The sequence below is a fragment of the Helicoverpa armigera genome, chromosome 31 (genome assembly GCF_030705265.1).
Source record: "Helicoverpa armigera isolate CAAS_96S chromosome 31, ASM3070526v1, whole genome shotgun sequence".
Classification (NCBI taxonomy): Eukaryota; Metazoa; Arthropoda; class Insecta; order Lepidoptera; family Noctuidae; genus Helicoverpa; species Helicoverpa armigera.
Window position 1 is genome coordinate 2,634,278 of NC_087150.1, and position 16,643 is coordinate 2,650,920.

General features: G+C 37.5%; 1 protein-coding gene across 8 annotated transcripts in view; it reads right to left on the minus strand.

Annotated features, from left to right (window-relative positions):
• The window catches only part of LOC110378619 (la-related protein 1), a 99,430-nt gene that overhangs the window by 21,159 nt on the left and 61,628 nt on the right, over positions 1-16,643 (minus strand). For 7 of the 8 annotated variants that reach the window (XM_064043386.1, XM_064043387.1, XM_064043391.1 and 4 more), the window contains 12 exons: positions 16,494-16,610; positions 15,279-15,466; positions 11,703-11,887; positions 10,893-11,082; positions 10,028-10,303; positions 8,490-8,656; positions 5,145-5,252; positions 3,898-3,998; positions 2,761-2,846; positions 1,877-2,016; positions 609-762; positions 58-120 (listed from right to left, as the gene is read on the minus strand). In XM_064043386.1, the coding sequence (XP_063899456.1) occupies positions 58-120; positions 609-762; positions 1,877-2,016; positions 2,761-2,846; positions 3,898-3,998; positions 5,145-5,252; positions 8,490-8,656; positions 10,028-10,303; positions 10,893-11,082; positions 11,703-11,887; positions 15,279-15,466; positions 16,494-16,610 (1,775 nt within the window). The remainder of the gene's footprint in view (positions 1-57; positions 121-608; positions 763-1,876; positions 2,017-2,760; positions 2,847-3,897; positions 3,999-5,144; positions 5,253-8,489; positions 8,657-10,027; positions 10,304-10,892; positions 11,083-11,702; positions 11,888-15,278; positions 15,467-16,493; positions 16,611-16,643) is intronic. The other variant, XM_064043388.1, reaches the window with a different exon arrangement.

Sequence of the window (16,643 nt, forward strand, 5' to 3'; positions counted from 1 at the left end):
TTCTTACTATTATAACATTATAATTTAAAGTAAGATAAGATCAGGTATAGTACTCACCGAGGGGTAATCCGTATCATTCCATAAGTCTTCTTCATATCGTCTGAGTCCATCTGTGATAACCTGAAATATAGAAGAAGCATATTTAATTATATCCTATTATGTATATACTAGTACTAATATTGGAAGTATATAACACAGACATTCCTATTATGTACTAGTGAGATTGTAAGAACGCAAGTTATTAAAGGTAATGTGTCGGACCCTTTGATTGAAGTGCCGACACAAAATAATAGATCTTGTTATGTTTTTCAATAAATGAAAATGGGGACGTTTGCAGTGGGTTTAAAGCTAAAAATTGGTATTTCAAAATTCGCTATTATTGAAATTAAGTACTATGTAAGTAAGTTTCTGAAAAGTTGTAAGTATGCAGCTGAATATATTTAGATAAATATAAGCGTGTTAAAAATAATATAGCTTATTAGTTTTATTCATCAGAATAACATATGGATTACTTTACATTCTTATGCGGGAAGTGGTTTCCTTTCAGGCGCTAGTAAACGGTAATCTTTATATATTGTATCCTATATTCCAAGTTCCTTATACATTACCTGCTCCAAATCCTGTGTGATCTTGGTCCTAGTATTCCAGTCGCCCTGTCGGTCGTGTCCGTCGTGCTTGGGCGGGCGAGCGGGCGTCTGCGTCACGATCAGCAGCCGCCCCACGTCGCGGTCCGTGAACTCTAAGTCGGATTCATCATCAGACCTGGGTGGAAGAAAGGAGGATTATAATATTTGCGTTGAATATTATTAAGTGAATCATCAAGTCGTGGAGGCCTAGTGGGTAAAGAACCAACCTCTCAAGTATGAGGGCGTGGGTTCGATTCCAGGTCAGGCAAGTACCAATGCAACTTTTCTAAGTTTGTTTGTACTTTCTAAGTATATCTCAGACATCAATTACTGTTTTTCGAATGGCACGTTACATTGATAGTCCCCTGCTGTTGTTAGAATATTTTTGGTAGTTGTTAGGGGTAGTCACAAGATAGGGAATCTGGCAACCAGTCTTACCTAGGGATATCGGGTTACCCTGGTACCTGGGTTGAGGAGGTCAGATAGGCAGTTGTCCAATGTGGCACACAAGTACTCAGATACTTTCAGTTAGACTGGAAGCCGATTCCAACATAATTTGGGCAAAGGCTAGGCAGATGTTCATGGGCTACATGTCTTGAATTTTATTTAAATCCAGTCAGCAATTGAACGTATTTATTAAGTTAAACTTGTAGAGTCAACAATGCACCCGTTCTGGCTAGGCCGCCAGCCCGGAACGCCTAGCCGACTCAGTTCATATAGCACTCACATTCGCAGTAACTGAACACAACATTCTTATTGTATACAGTGGACATTTAGTGCAGTTTTTTTAATTTAAATTGTTTGACTTAAAAATTGATTTTATTTCAGAAATTATAAAATCACTTTGACCTTGGAATTAAAATTGGGGTGTTTTCATAAGAATAGAAGAAGATAACTGCTTTGTAATTTTACATTGTTTTGCAGTTAAACCTATTTAATTTTTTCTTCTTACCAAACACCGGTGAAGGTTAAACATTTGGCCTAAAAATGATATTGACCTTGGAATTCTGATATGATAAAATATTTTTTTCCATGATTTTCAAAATCATTGTAAATCAGAACTAAACAATAACATTCTTTTTATTTTTCTCACAGATTTTTTACTTTTATAAAATGACCTTGACCTTGAAAATACAAAGTTGTGTGACCTTGAAAATTGCACAACAAAACGATATGTGTACATTTTACTTGTATCAAAATTACACGTGAAACTTCACCTTCTTTCTATATTAGTAATACTTGTAACTCACCAAGCGTCAGTGAAGGTGTTGTGCCTCGGCGGCGGCAGGTCCAGCTCCTCGTCGAGCTGAAAGTGCAGCTCCTCGCGCTGCTCAGCGTCGGCCGGGGCTGCGGCCCGCTCGCGGGAACCCGCTTTTGTGCGCCTTTTTACCTGATAAAGAAAATAAAGATGAGAAATTGTGATGATAATTATAATTTATTTGGTCAATTAATTCAAAAGTTGAATTTAAAAAAGATTATTTGAAAGATAAGACCTCTATTCTTGGTTAGAAAAACAAAGCGAATCTAAGAAAAGTTTTATTACAGTACACAACGAAATGATCTTACAAAGAAGCTGTTGCCATTTTACCAACAATTTATTTAACCCGTTGTTTTATAAAACATAGATCACTAATTTTGCTGGTGCCGATATATGAAGGTAGAAGTGCCAGTCTAATAGCGATGAACTAAGCATTATTATTCTTATCGCAACTGTATTAGTATAGTCTCTTATTAAAGCCAAAACTAGTCAGAAGATTTTATAAATGTAGAGCCAACAATGCACCCGTTCTGGCTAGGCCGCCAGCCCGGAACGCCTAGCCGACTCAGTTCATATAGCACTCACATTCGCAGTAACTGAATACAACATTCTTATTGTATACAGTGGACATTAAGTGCAGATTTATTTAGTCATAAAAAAAATAGGAAGTTGTAGATATTAAGTGACCTTGACCTTGACATTTTAAATAATAACCACATCAAATATAGTTGTAACTTTCTAACCACATACTCTACTTAGTTATAAAGTTACATCAAAATCTTATTTCCAATACACTCTTTGAAATATATTTTTGGGCTCTATTTTCTATCATTTTCGACTTTATTTGGAGGAAAATAAGGTTCGTTTTGGTCTTACCTCAGTCCAAACTTGTTCCGAATTCGGACTCGAGTTGCCTGACGCCGGTCTGTCGTCCTGACTGTCTGATTTGTCGTTGCACTCTTCTGTAAAGCATAAATAAACATATATTAAAATAATACAATAAAGAGATTTTTTGTCAGTAGAAAAAGTATTGAACCGATTTGATAAATTATTTCACTGTTGGAAAGCTACACTATCCTCAGGTGACATAGGCTATATTTTATCCGGGTACGGGAAGAGGGTGAAACCGTGGTTAACAGTGTAAAACAAATAAAATTCTCGAACAAGCAGTGGTTTCCACATAAACAGTATAACTTCTTCAATAAATGGGCTATCAACACTGGAAGAATTTTCCAAATTGGGCCAGTAGTTTCTGAGATAAGCGAAATCTTCAGCTTAACAATATTTATAAGGATTATAACTGTTTTCCAAAGTCTATGTCAAAACTGAAATAGTCCAGTGAGATTGTTGTCTTTGGAAAGTTACTCTGTCTCCATAGACATAACTATAGATATAAAGATCTGTAGTTAGCTTTTAAGGAGACACAACCTATTTACGCAAGTTTTTTATTTACAATATCAATTAAAAACTGAATCATTGTTGGTAGGGATCGCAAAAGAAAATAAAATGCATTGACGATCGGTTTTGAATACATAATACATTATTTACATAATACATTATTATGATCATCATCTGCCTAGCCTTTTCCCAACTAGGTTTAACTATGATGGAGTCGGCTTAAAGTCCCATCAGACGCAGCTGTGTACAAATGTTTTAAAGAGAGCAACTGCCTATCAGATCTCCTGAACCCAGATACCCGGTCAACCCGAGACCTTGGGTAAGACTGTCTGGCTTCTAACTACCCGTAACGACTGCTAAAGATGTTCAAAAGACAGCCTAACCGCTATTCTTCTTCTTATTGCCCTGTTCCCAATTTATTTAAGGTCAGCGCAATATGTTTTCCTCTTCCATTCTTATCTACGTAGATGATAAATCCTCTATCCTCCGAGCCTTTTCCCGTTGGAAACGAACGTTGGGGTCGGCTTCCAGTCTAACCGGATGCAGCTGAATACCAGGAACGATCTACGTAAATGATATTGGTGGAATATTCTAGACTATAAGTACAATACATACCATGCCTATTGGCGAGCGGCACGAACTCCGGCACGTCGGGGTTGAGCGGGTCGTGAGGCGCCGCGCCCGCGCCCGCGCCGCCGCGACCCGTGCGGAACATTCTATAACAAATAACGTCATCTTAGTACATACTTTTATAATAATCTTACACACTCAATCCTTCTCCGTGTGAGAGGAGGCCTGTGCCCAACAGTGGGACAATAAAAAGGCTGTAACAGTAACGTTTGTAATTGTTAAAAAGATGAAAAAATATAATTTTCATCCCACCATAACGGAAAGAGTAGTTTTGGCACTTCGATCTGAGTGCAAAAGCCATTGTGCTCTTTTGATTCACTCGCTATCGCTCAGGATTCTAACTTTGGAACATAAGAAGCCTTCGCTTGTTCGGTCATCAAAATTGAGCCCGCGGTTAAATAGCAACTTTGCACTCTTGTATAACAAATAACTATTTTTCCCCGTAATATGTATCTGTCGTTTCATCAAACATTTTTTTCTTTTGTTAAGCTAGACATAACATTTGCTGGTTTACAGTTTTTAACAAATAATTTAAGCATGATACGTATGTAATATCTTCTTGGTGAAAAAAAAAAACATAAAAGTCGGATTCTATTCTACTCTTTTGAAAACTCCAATGTCACAGGTACTTCCGTATATCAGCCGTAGTTTGGTTACTATTTAGGTAATCGTATAATATGGTTGAACTTTTAGCCAAAAACTGTTGTAAATAAGATATTTTAATGTAGAGCCAACAATGCACCCGTTCTGGCTAGGCCGCCAGCCCGGAACGCCTAGCCGACTCAGTTCATATAGCACTCACATTCGCAGTAACTGAACACAACATTCTTATTGTATACAGTGGACATTTAGTGCACAAATATCATTAAAACATGATAGGTATTCTAAATAACAAGTGACCTTGACCTTGAAATTTTAAAAGATAACCTCATCAAATACAGCTGCGACTTGCTAGCTATGTACTTACCTGCATCTTATACATGCACTTAGGTGCATCGAATATTATTTCAGAATTATTCTAAGACAATAGTGTAAATTGTCTTGCAAACAAAATGTGTTATAATCATCGGCAAGGATATTGAGCCCTGACCTTCACCTGCGCAGAAGTGATTTGTTGGGTTATTGCCTTAAGTGTGCAGTGCGCAAAGCGATATCCACTCTTCCGCCGAGAGCTCATTATCCGTGCCGATAACTATACAAATAGTTTTTCAGTCTTATTGAATATATCTTACCTGGGTAAGGGTGGCGGCGGTACGGCTCTGAGCAGAGAAGAAACGGGCGCCACTAGCGGCCCTCCCATCGTGGGCAGAGGGAATATGCCCACCATTTGCTTCTTGCGTCTGTAACAACAAACAACAATAGACATATAACTAAGTTTATATTATTATATTTTCAATGTTTTAAGGGATTTCCTGTGATATTTTCTGTGATTTGAGGGGGGTGTCCTGTACTATACTTACTAATATTATAAATGCGAAATTAACTTTGTCGGTTGATTCAGATTTAACGGCAAGACTTCTAGTCAGATTCAAATGAAGTTTTTGATACACAGATACTCTACAGCCTGAAAAAGGACATAGAATATTTTTTTATCTGGGAGAGGTGATTAGATATTTCGGAACGAGTATGTAACTGCAGGAAAAACTAAAATATTTTAAAGAGGCAAAGTTTGTGAGTTTGTAACGTTAAATTTCTAAATCTACTGTATCAGGAACTAATTTTACAAATGGAAAGTCACAGTTGGTTAAAAAAAATGCTCAGTGAAAAATCTTGTAGAGTCAACAATGCACCCGTTCTGGCTAGACCGCCAGCCCGGAACGCCTAGCCGACTCAGTTCATATAGCACTAGGGCTTTCAAATACCGGATTTTTTCAATTCCGGTATCAATACCGGTATTAAAAATTTCAATACCGTGATCACGTGATCACGGTATTGTCGGTCATGCAAATATTGCAATACTCCAGATATTAAAAGTCGTCGCTCCTTTATGCGTCTTCGAAGTGCTTTTGCAAGATTTAGGCTTAAGTATAAGATAGTAGCTTGACCATCTAACTTCGTTAACATACATTTTAGCGCAATATCCGCTTTTAGTAAATTGGCATCCCGTTTACAAATTTCTAATACAGTTACTTTTACTACAGAAAGGCTGTTGTAAATATTTTTTAATATTTACAACAGCCGATAAAACGTATATATGTGAACGAATTTGTAAATAAGTTGTTGGTGTGCCTAAATAAATAAATAAATAAATAAATAAATAAATAAATATTGTCAAATCGAATTCGTCTAATTCGAAATCGGAGTTTAATTTTAGATCGATTAAAACTTTTAAAACACAATCCTTTAGTTTCAAAAAGCGTCCAATCACGCTATGAATCCGACACTATGACTAAAAATGAGATTGACTTCATCATGACGAACAAGAAGCACATATTCAGAGACGTCTCCGTGATCAATAGGTTTAATACCGGTAGCGATCACCGACTTGTCCGAGGCTCTCTGAATATCAACTTCAAGGCCGAACGTTTCCGTCTGATGAAGGCCAGGCTCCGACCAACACTGCTCCAAACCATGACAGGATCCGAAACGTTCCAGTCAAATTTGGAGAACCGATTTGCCGCCGTGGAAACCACAACAGACGTTAACCAGATCCACGAATATGTGGTTCGGATCCTCAGGGAGGAAGGTTCGAGATTCTGTAACATGCAGCGTAAGGGCAAGAAATCAAAGCTTTCGGAAGAGACATTAGGGCTTATGAAGAAACGACGTGAAAACCCGCCTGTCACTTCGTCAGCTAAGCGGGCTCTAAACCAAGAGATCAACAAGCACGTACGACGCGACCTCCGGTGCTCCAATACTCTAGACATTGAAAGAGCAATTGAGTTGAATCGGGGGTCAAAGGTGTTCGTAAAATCTCTTGGAAGAAGCCACTTGACGAAGCTGACAACATGTGGAGAAGTCATTTCTTCGGTGCCGGCAGTCCTTTCGGAAGTGGAAAACTTCTATGGCCGGTTATACGCATCGCATGCGTCTCGACCTGATCCCGGAAATGAGGATTCTAGAGCCACATTAACACGCCATTTCACCGCCTGCCAGAAATCAGCGAAATCGAGATCGCTCTGAGACAGCTCAAAAATGGAAAAGCACCTGGCGAGGATGGCATTACAACAGAGCTACTAAAAGCAGGAGATAAGCCCATACTGGGGAGCTCCAGAAGCTTTTTAACGATGTCCTGTTTGAAGGGAGAGCTCCAGAGACGTGGAGTAGGACTGTTGTCGTCCTGTTCTTCAACTTCAACTGTGTCTAGCATTTGTGGACTATGAGAAGGCCTTTGACTCGGTTGAAATCTACTCTGTTCTGGAGTCCCTGCAGTGTTGCCAAGTAGATTGGCGATACATCCTAGTGATGAGATGTCTCTTTACTACTGACTAACAAAACAATAACGTCGTTTGGCTCGCTCGACCGATTAAGAAACCAGTTGCTTAAGAAAGGTGGAGGTATGCTGGAGATAAAAGTTGGCGCTTAATACACAAGTGTGAAGTGTGAGAATAATATTACGAGTACATCTTACGAGTACGTAGTTATCTATCTTATTTAATACAACTTCCTCAAACCAAAATAATTAAAATTATAAAAAAGATTGTAATACCGTAATCACGGTATTGGCTCGTCAATACCGGTATTGAAAAAAGACCAAAATATATCCGTGATCACGGTATTACGGGATCCCGTAATACCGGTATTGAAAGCCCTATATAGCACTCACATTCGCAGTAACTGAACACAACATTCTTATTGTATACAGTGGACATATAGTGCACAAATATCATTCCAACAAGAAATTCCAGATTTAAAATGACCTTGACCTTGAAATTTATTTTCTATTGTAAACAATCTCCATAACACTTAAAGCGAAGGCAAATTGAATGACAAATTAAACATTAATATTTAAGGGGCTACTGTAGGCAAATATTTAAGGTTCTTCCATAGGTTGTATCAACTGGCTTATCCTGTATTTACTATATGGCTTATTATGGCTATGTCAGACTCACCGTTTCTCTCCAGGTTTTTCATCACCGCCTTCGGATTGTAAAGGCGGATCGTCGGCAGGATCGACTGGCTTATTTTATTTTACTATATGGCTTATTTTACCAACTGGCTTATTATGGCTATTTTGTATAAAAGACTTACCATTTCTCTCCAGGTTTTTCATCACCGCCTTCGGATTGTAAAGGCGGATCGTCGGCAGGATCGACTGGCTTATCCTGATTTACTATATGGCTTATTTTATCAACTGGCTTATTATGGCTATGTTAGACTCACCGTTTCTCTCCAGGCTTTTCATCACCGCCTTCGGATTGTAAAGGCCGATCGTCGGCTGGATCGACTTTTGTTTTACTTTATGGCTTATTCTGTAACTGGCTTATTATGACTATAAAGATAGGCTTACCGTTTCTCTCCAGGTTTTTCATCACCGCCTTCGGATTGTAAAGGCGGATCGTCGGCTGGATCGACTTTTGTTTTACTTTATGGCTTATTCTGTAACTGGCTTATTATGACTATAAAGATAGGCTTACCGTTTCTCTCCAGGTTTTTCATCACCGCCTTCGGATTGTAAAGGCGGATCGTCGGCAGGATCGACTGGCTTATCGCCTGTAGGTGACTCAGGTTTATCAAGTGGCTTATCATCTTTTACTTCGGAATCGGGTTTATTGCTTGTTTCTTCTGTTTTTGTTGGTTGTGGCTGTGGGAGAAAGAATTTGTTATTAATATTTATATCTTATTTTCTGCTAGTCGATTTCATCCGCGTCCCGTATGAACTACTGTCCGTACCGGGATAAAATATAGCCTATGTTACTTGGGAAAAGTGTGCCTTTTAAATTGAAAGAATTTTTAAAATCGGTCCAGAAGATTTTTGAGTTTATCCATTACTCACATTTTTTCCTCTTTAGTTAGTTACGTTTTCTCTTTCAAACGCTAGAGCTTGAGATGTCAAGTGGTCCAATTTGAAAAAAACCTTTCAGTATCAGATAGCCCATTTACCGAAGAAGGCTAGAGGCTACTTTTTACACAGATAAACGAAGTAGTTCCCACAGTACATGACTGAAACCGCTGGTTGGAGGAAGTTATTCAGATATGTATTAAAAGTCGTGGCTAGTTTTAACAGATAAGAGAAGTTTGTTTGAACGCGATAATTTTAATACTACAAGTCCGATTTGAAAAAACCTTTCAGTATTATAGATAGCCCATTTATTGAAGAAGGTTGTAGGCTACTTTTTACCCAGGTACTCCTAGTATTTCACACAAGACGTGGATCAAACCACTAGTCGTGGCTAGTATTAACATATTTCGTGTTAAAATGTATTCCATGTTATCGAAACGGCCGCATACAGACTGCGGTCGTCCGCGACATAGGAATTTGATGTACCCTGTCGTAGTGACCATCAACAGTATTGTTACTGTAGAGGTAAGATTACAGGGATATAACATAAATAGATAGATAGATATATTCTTTATTGTGCACCCAATTAAAAATCAACAAGAAGAAACAAAAATTTTGAAGTCGGTCACACAATGGGAGGTCTTATCGCTAAAAGCGATCTCTTACAGACAACCTTTGGATGGATTGTGACAAAAAGGAAATAACCATATCGCTACTAAAATACTAAATAATGCTAAAATACTAGTTGTTTCACTCGCGTGCAGAGGGAGCTATTTCCCGTAAGTGGATAAAATATAACCTGTGTTAAAAAGAAATAGTGTAGTTTAACAAAAGTGAACTATTTGAGGAATCGGATCATTGCTTTTTGACTCAAACAATTAATCGAGGGAGGTTATAGCCTCCCGCAGACGGTAACCAGTATAGGATAAAACACAAGGATCCCAATAGATAAAGTATGTTTCAAAAAAAAAATTAAAGAGATTTGCACATGGAGCAACTTTTGAAGCAATTGTCTTTAAACATATTATGAAATGGAATCGAGGATCACACAGCTACTTTTCTGCATATAATAACTATATATTAACAAGTTGACAGTTGCCTCAAACAAGGCTGCTTCTAAGGGCATACAGTCCCTTATAATAGAATTAAAGCAAATATTTAATGGAGCTTTACCTCAACATTTTCAACAGCAGCAACCACAGCAACTTCTTTCAACTCCTCAACAGGTTTCTCAACCACCTTCTCAATTTCCACACTATCAACTTTCGTCTCTATACTGGGCGCCTCTTCCTTCGCTGTCTCCACTGTGACGTCATCTTCGGGCGCTTTCGGTTTATCTTCGGAAGACTTCGGCTTGTCGTCGGGTTGGGTTGACTTTTCCTCTTCGGCGTTTGTACCTGATGTTATGTCTAGGATCGGCCATTTTGTTGGTTCGAATGCTGTTCTGACCTGTTAGGGGAAAATGGTTGTTATAGTAATTTATTTAGGGAATTTAGTGGTGTGAAATCTGGAGGATGACTTTATTTATTTATTTAATACACTTGGAAGACTTACAGCTATATAAAAACTTAACAATATATTACTTAACATATAAACATATAAATATAATATTACTTAACAATATAAATAAATCACAGACTGTCGTCGAGAGCCAATTTATATTAGCTGTCTAGCCTTTTCCCAACTGTGTTGAGGTCGGCTTCCAGTTTACTGAATGCAACTGCTTTTCTGACCAACTGACAGGCAATCTATATCAGACTTTCTGGCTTCTGACTTGCCGTGATGACTGCCAACGATATCCTAATGACAGACAATTTACTTATGTGGGACCCACATAAGTAAATTGGGTTTCGCAAAACTAATTAAACGAGGGCACCAGTATATGTTAGCGGCAGTGCCAGACTTTTACTGACTAAAAACCGTCGTGTTCCGTCGTAGGCCTTTTATGTACCAGGGCCGCGGTAACTCGCGCGAACAATCCCGCAGCGACGGCTGGCCTTGTCCCTGGTTGCTGACGACTCTTTGAGGAATAACATACCTTAAATCCAGATATAAGCTGCAGTTTATCAGAGTCCCGTATAGCGTCAAGCACGAGCTGCACATCGGGCGTTAGAGCTCGGACGCGATGGAAGGACGCTATGAGCGTGACGGGGATTGTGCCGTCCGCGCTCATCTTGCGACGGAGGAAGAAGTCCCGAGCTAAGTTGTCCGGACTGAAGTAGTATTCGCTGTGGGGTGGAATGGGTGATATTAGTAAGTAAAATGATTATAATACTAAAATGATAACATTTATAATCTATGTTTGAAATACAAGGTTTCTTTATATAAATGTTACATAGTGTATGAAATACATATATGCAAACTTTTTACATTATTTTAAAACTTAAATTCAACGGCCACACCCGGCTCTGACGCACACAAATATTAAATTAGCATTATTATATAGTTATGGTATATTTCAACTTGCTTGCGAATATTTCTAAAATATCAGCAAAGTTGTTAATTTTGTGGCCTCACAAATGCTAATATTGGACACGCGCTAAAGCATGTATCATATGACATGTTCGTATTTTCTGATCATCAAAACTGGTAAAAATACTGTCACAATTATACAGTGTGCATTCACTAAAAAATTCAATCAAAATTAACTAAAATTGCAAGTATACAATGCCGTACAAGGTTGAGTTCTATTATTTAACTATAACTATAACCAAATAATAACCAGCCATGAAACTGCCTTCCATTGATCAAATTAGCTATAGTTAAATGGTGTAACCCACCTTACATATGCACTGAGTCTACACAAACATTTGAACTAAATTCAAACAAAAACTAAATTTTTACTCACATCTGCTTCTTAATAAGATCCTTTAACGTAGCATGATCAAGACCAATCCCGTACGGAGCAGCCGTAGCGGCCGCAGCCCCATAGTAGAAGGCCTGCGCCAATGGAGGCGCTAGCGGAGCCCCGATGGTCGCCAGGCCTCCGAAGGGAACCACCACCTGCGCCACTCCGCCCGCTGAGACCCGCAGCTGATGTGGGGGGGAGGGGATGTCAGGATATAAGGCGAGCTTGGTTGCGGTATGTTACTGATAGTTCAATATTTGTATTTGAGTGTATTTTTTTCCAAAAAGGAAAATCGAGTAGGTACATGTAGATTTATTATTTTGTACCAGTAAAATTGTATATTGTGAAACATTTGTACCAGTGATTAAGGTATATTATATGTTATTTCTTTCATAGTGATCAAGGTATATGAAAAATTAAAACAGTATTTTTCTTTGTCGTTTTCAGTGATATATTAGTATTTGTAATACTATAGTTATAGAAACTAGAAATACTGTATTTTCTTTTGTGAAAAAGAGTCAAATATTTTTACGACGACTTTTTGACTCAAGTTATTAACCGCCAATTTCTTTGCATATTTCTGTTTTATCTTCACAACCAAACTCGCAGTAATAAAAATAATAAAAAAATGAATGAAAATAAAATACAAACAAAATGAAAATGAACACCAATATTAGTTATTCTAATGCATTCCTTGATTAAATCATTTAGTTAAGTATAAAAATATTCTTAGACATGCTTGAAACTTTCTAATCTATTAAAAAAACTAATATTCAAACATTAACATTCATTGACACACTTACTATAAAAAAAGAAATAAATAATTTACTAAAATCTAATATGTATGTAAAGTGACACAGTGACTTAACATTTTATACTTTACATTGCATAAAGTCATATAACATAATACTGTTACTGTTACAGCCTTTTTATCGTCCCACTGCTGGGCACAGGCCTCCTCTCACACGGAGAAGGATATAACATAATGCAATATTAAAAGGAAATACTATTTCATAAGTTACTTCTACAGTGGATATATTACTTCAAAACATAGTCAGTGTTTTTTGTGGATATAAAACACACATTTCACATATGTCAGAAATTATTTGCATATAGAAAAAACTAATAAATACTCTTTTAAATTCAATCAGTAACAAGTAAGTTGGCTGACAGCAATGTCACTTTATATAACAACGCTTAGCCTTAATAAATTAATAAAATAAATACATACAAATTGTTAGTAAATATACATGAAGATAATGTTGTCCCATGATTTGTACCACATGAATTGAATGACATATATTTTGAGTACCACGTGACTGTATAGGTTAAGTACTGCATGGTTGAAAGCCCGCAATGTGTTCTAAATAGGTTATGTACTGTTTAGAAGTTTTTGTAGTAAGCTAGGCGACTTATCCTTTTTTTGTTGTTTTTATAAAGCAAGCCGCGAAAGCATTGTAAATATATTTTGTGTTAATATCTGTCTAAGCATTTTTTATTTGAAAATTGTGGAAGTTCAAATTATTGCATATGATTCCAAAAAATATATATTAAATTCTGAAGCTAAGTCGACAGCCGCTGTCTGTTCGTATAAAAAATTATATTAAAAAAAAAACCTGCTAGTGTTTTTCTAAGCAAAAAACATAACGCCTCTTAAAGTTGTATGTAGATAAGCTAAAATATAACTACTAGCTTGCAATTAATATGTTATCATCGCATCTACTTTAAATCAAGCAAAAATTTAAAAAATAATAAGCTCACTACACTAGTAAATATTCTTAACTATAACTTACTACTGATTCAATCAGTTTTATGGGAAAAAAAATTTAAACACTGCGTGAAGACTCTTAAAACATTCAAGATCGTGTGTAGCTACTAAATTAAAATTCGATTCAGCTCCTACTGTATTCTAGTTGCGGGTTTCAATAATCTATCTAAGGATTTGTATACTAAAGATACATTTTGATAAGAGCCCCATACAGGTAATGTCAAATTCATATCTCTATCATTCTGTAGATAGGTTATTGAAATCCACAGTCAATCTATCGAAAATAAGCATGAAAAGCAGCCCAGCAATGAATGAAAATAAAATGGTACTCAAAATGATAAACCAAATGAAATATAATTTTCAGGTTTTGGGATTGGGGACATTTTTTTGGTATACACATTAAGACATACAGGGTGATATAATGTACCTAAAGGTTGAAGAAAGCCACGTTTTCTATATAAAACTATAGTTATTGTGTTTTGTATTACATTTTAGCTGAGAAGTGACTATTTATTGAGCTATTGAAGTCAACTTTTTTAAACTGAATTTACTTACAAGAGAAATAGCAAAAGATTTATAAGATATTATCCTATGTATAGTGAACCTTTTGACTGAAGTATAAAAGACTGGTGTATCTAAACCACTTCATGGCAGAAATAACTTGCAGGAAATGGAACATTTAATATTCACAGTTCTGTATTCTAGCTTGTTTTTTCAGTCATTTCCCAGTTATCATCACAAAGTTATAGATGTTATATCTCAAGCTGGTGATTCAAACTTATGTGTGTAAATGTACTACATATACATTGTCTTTATATGCTCTCAATAGTGGCCCAGTCGCTCAGTCATATAAAAACATACATGAAATATAACATCTATAGTAAGTACGCTATATTTTCGTGGATTTCTCCAACTTTCATCGTGATATCACCCCGTATAATGTCAAATATGTATACCAAGGACAGGACGCGCACAGCTTAAACGTGCCCTGCCCTAACACAGTTAAATACATAAACACAATTGTTATTTTAACACACAGTTTAGTAGATGGTGCTAGTAGTTTTTTATATAAAAAAGTTTTTTATTTAATTTGTAAGAACTTGGTGTTAAACAAAGATTTTAAAAATTACTTTGAGGTATACTATTGACGAGAATAAGAGCACACTTCATAAAGGTAGGTGCGGTGGTTCAAGATCGCGAAGTAGTGGGACAATCGGCGCGTGAGTACAACCGCGCTCAAAAATTCTTAGTGTGCCATTAAGGGTTCTTTTATTTCGTATGTTTGAACGTTCAAAAATATACGAAACGCAAATATACAAAAGCTGTACACAACAGTACCCAAAAACATGAGATGTGTGGTCACAACGCGTCGCAATGACGAAGTGCCATTGCCGAACACTCTAATACATTTTTTTTTTAACGACGTCAAAAATAACCAACCAACAGCGGGAGGGGTGGTTAAAAACCGTCGTGTTCCGTCGTAGGCCTTTTATTTACCAGGGCAGCTATGGTCAGGGTAACTCTTTCGGACAATCCCGCAGCACTCTAATATACCTTATAAATGAATGTTGCGCATTGCCCCTTCCATTCTTGGCTAACGACCTTAAACCACTACGCAACCTGTATGAGTTGTGTGAGAATAAGTCTCATGAATAATCGACTGTTAATTTGTATAAAACATCACCAAGTTTTTTTTATTTTTAATTTCCTTTACCAGTCGATCAATACTTCGACTTACAGAAAGGTTACTCTAGTTTCATTTAAAGGAAGATTACTCCAGGGGTCTGGTTCTTTAGAAGTCAACTTACCTGAGCCAAATCCGGATGGTGAGGGAAGTCATGAGCGTGATGATACACGTGATGGTGCGGCGGCAGCGCCGGCAGCGCGGACGCGGGGCGCGGGGCGGAGCGCCGACCGCCGCGTGCTCCTCCGCGGGCTCCGCGAGACCGCGCGGCGCCGCGGGACCGCGAGTCTTCGCCGTTTAGGGATACTGTGTCTGTGTTGAAGAAAAGTATTGTTAGATAGAGAATTAAAGGATTTAAATATTATATTACATTCAGGTATTCAGATTTCAGAGCCTGAATTTGCGATTTAAATATACATATAATACAATACAATAGACATGCAATGGCTATGGATAGTGTACTAACTTCCACCAGCGTTATCACCCTCGTTCTATAGAAATTTTGTATGTATGGAAGCTTATTCCTTCTCAACAAAAAAATCTACTGAATGAATTATGACGAAACTTGGCAGTTTATACATAGTTATATACACGAGAAAAACATATACTCATGCGAGCGGAAAATAGTTCTTCAGGAAGTGACTGAAACCGCTAGTACATTTAATTTTAAAATAAGTATCAAATTAAATGTTTTTCTTAATAAGTAATCAAGAACATCGTGATAACGTTCTCAATAAAACCTACTTACGGTGAAATATTTAGTGTACCCGTATTGCGTAACCCAGTATCTCTATTGTGAAGAGATTAGAGGCCTAAAATACGGGATAATATATAAACAATACTTCGGTTTCCATCATCAGATCTTGGTTCTAATGATAATGGAAACATTTGGGAAGTTACCTCCAAACCAAAACAATTCTTGTTCAAAGCGACAGTTTCACAGCGTAAACGACGAATTGATAACCTCCTCTTAATAATTTTAACACGCTTATATTAGCTTCACTTGTAACTATAATGTAAGAAATTCTTGGTAACTTAATTTGACCCACTTCCTGGTCTTCGATTAGGATGAAATTTTGCACACGCTCGAAGTTCTGATCGATACACGACTAGCTAAGAAACGTTACAAAAAGCGTGATTTTAGTTTTTTGAACTATGTATTACTTCTTTTAAAGTCGGTTAAGGTTAAACGGTGAAGGAAAACATCTTGAGGAAACCTGGACTATATAGTCTGAAATCACCAACCCGCATTGAGCAAGCGTTGTGATTAACGCTCAATCCTTCTCCGTGTGAGAGGAGGCCGCAGCCCAGCAGTGGGACGATATAAAGTGATACATACCATTCTCAGGTCTGGTGGAATGCTGGGGCCCGTGCTTGCCGGGGCGCGCGGCTTTCACGTCGATGTCTAGCGGGACCCACTTGTGCTTGCCCGACTTGCTGCCACCCTTGCCGGCCCCTGGAAAACGGATGGGTGATCATTAGTACGAGT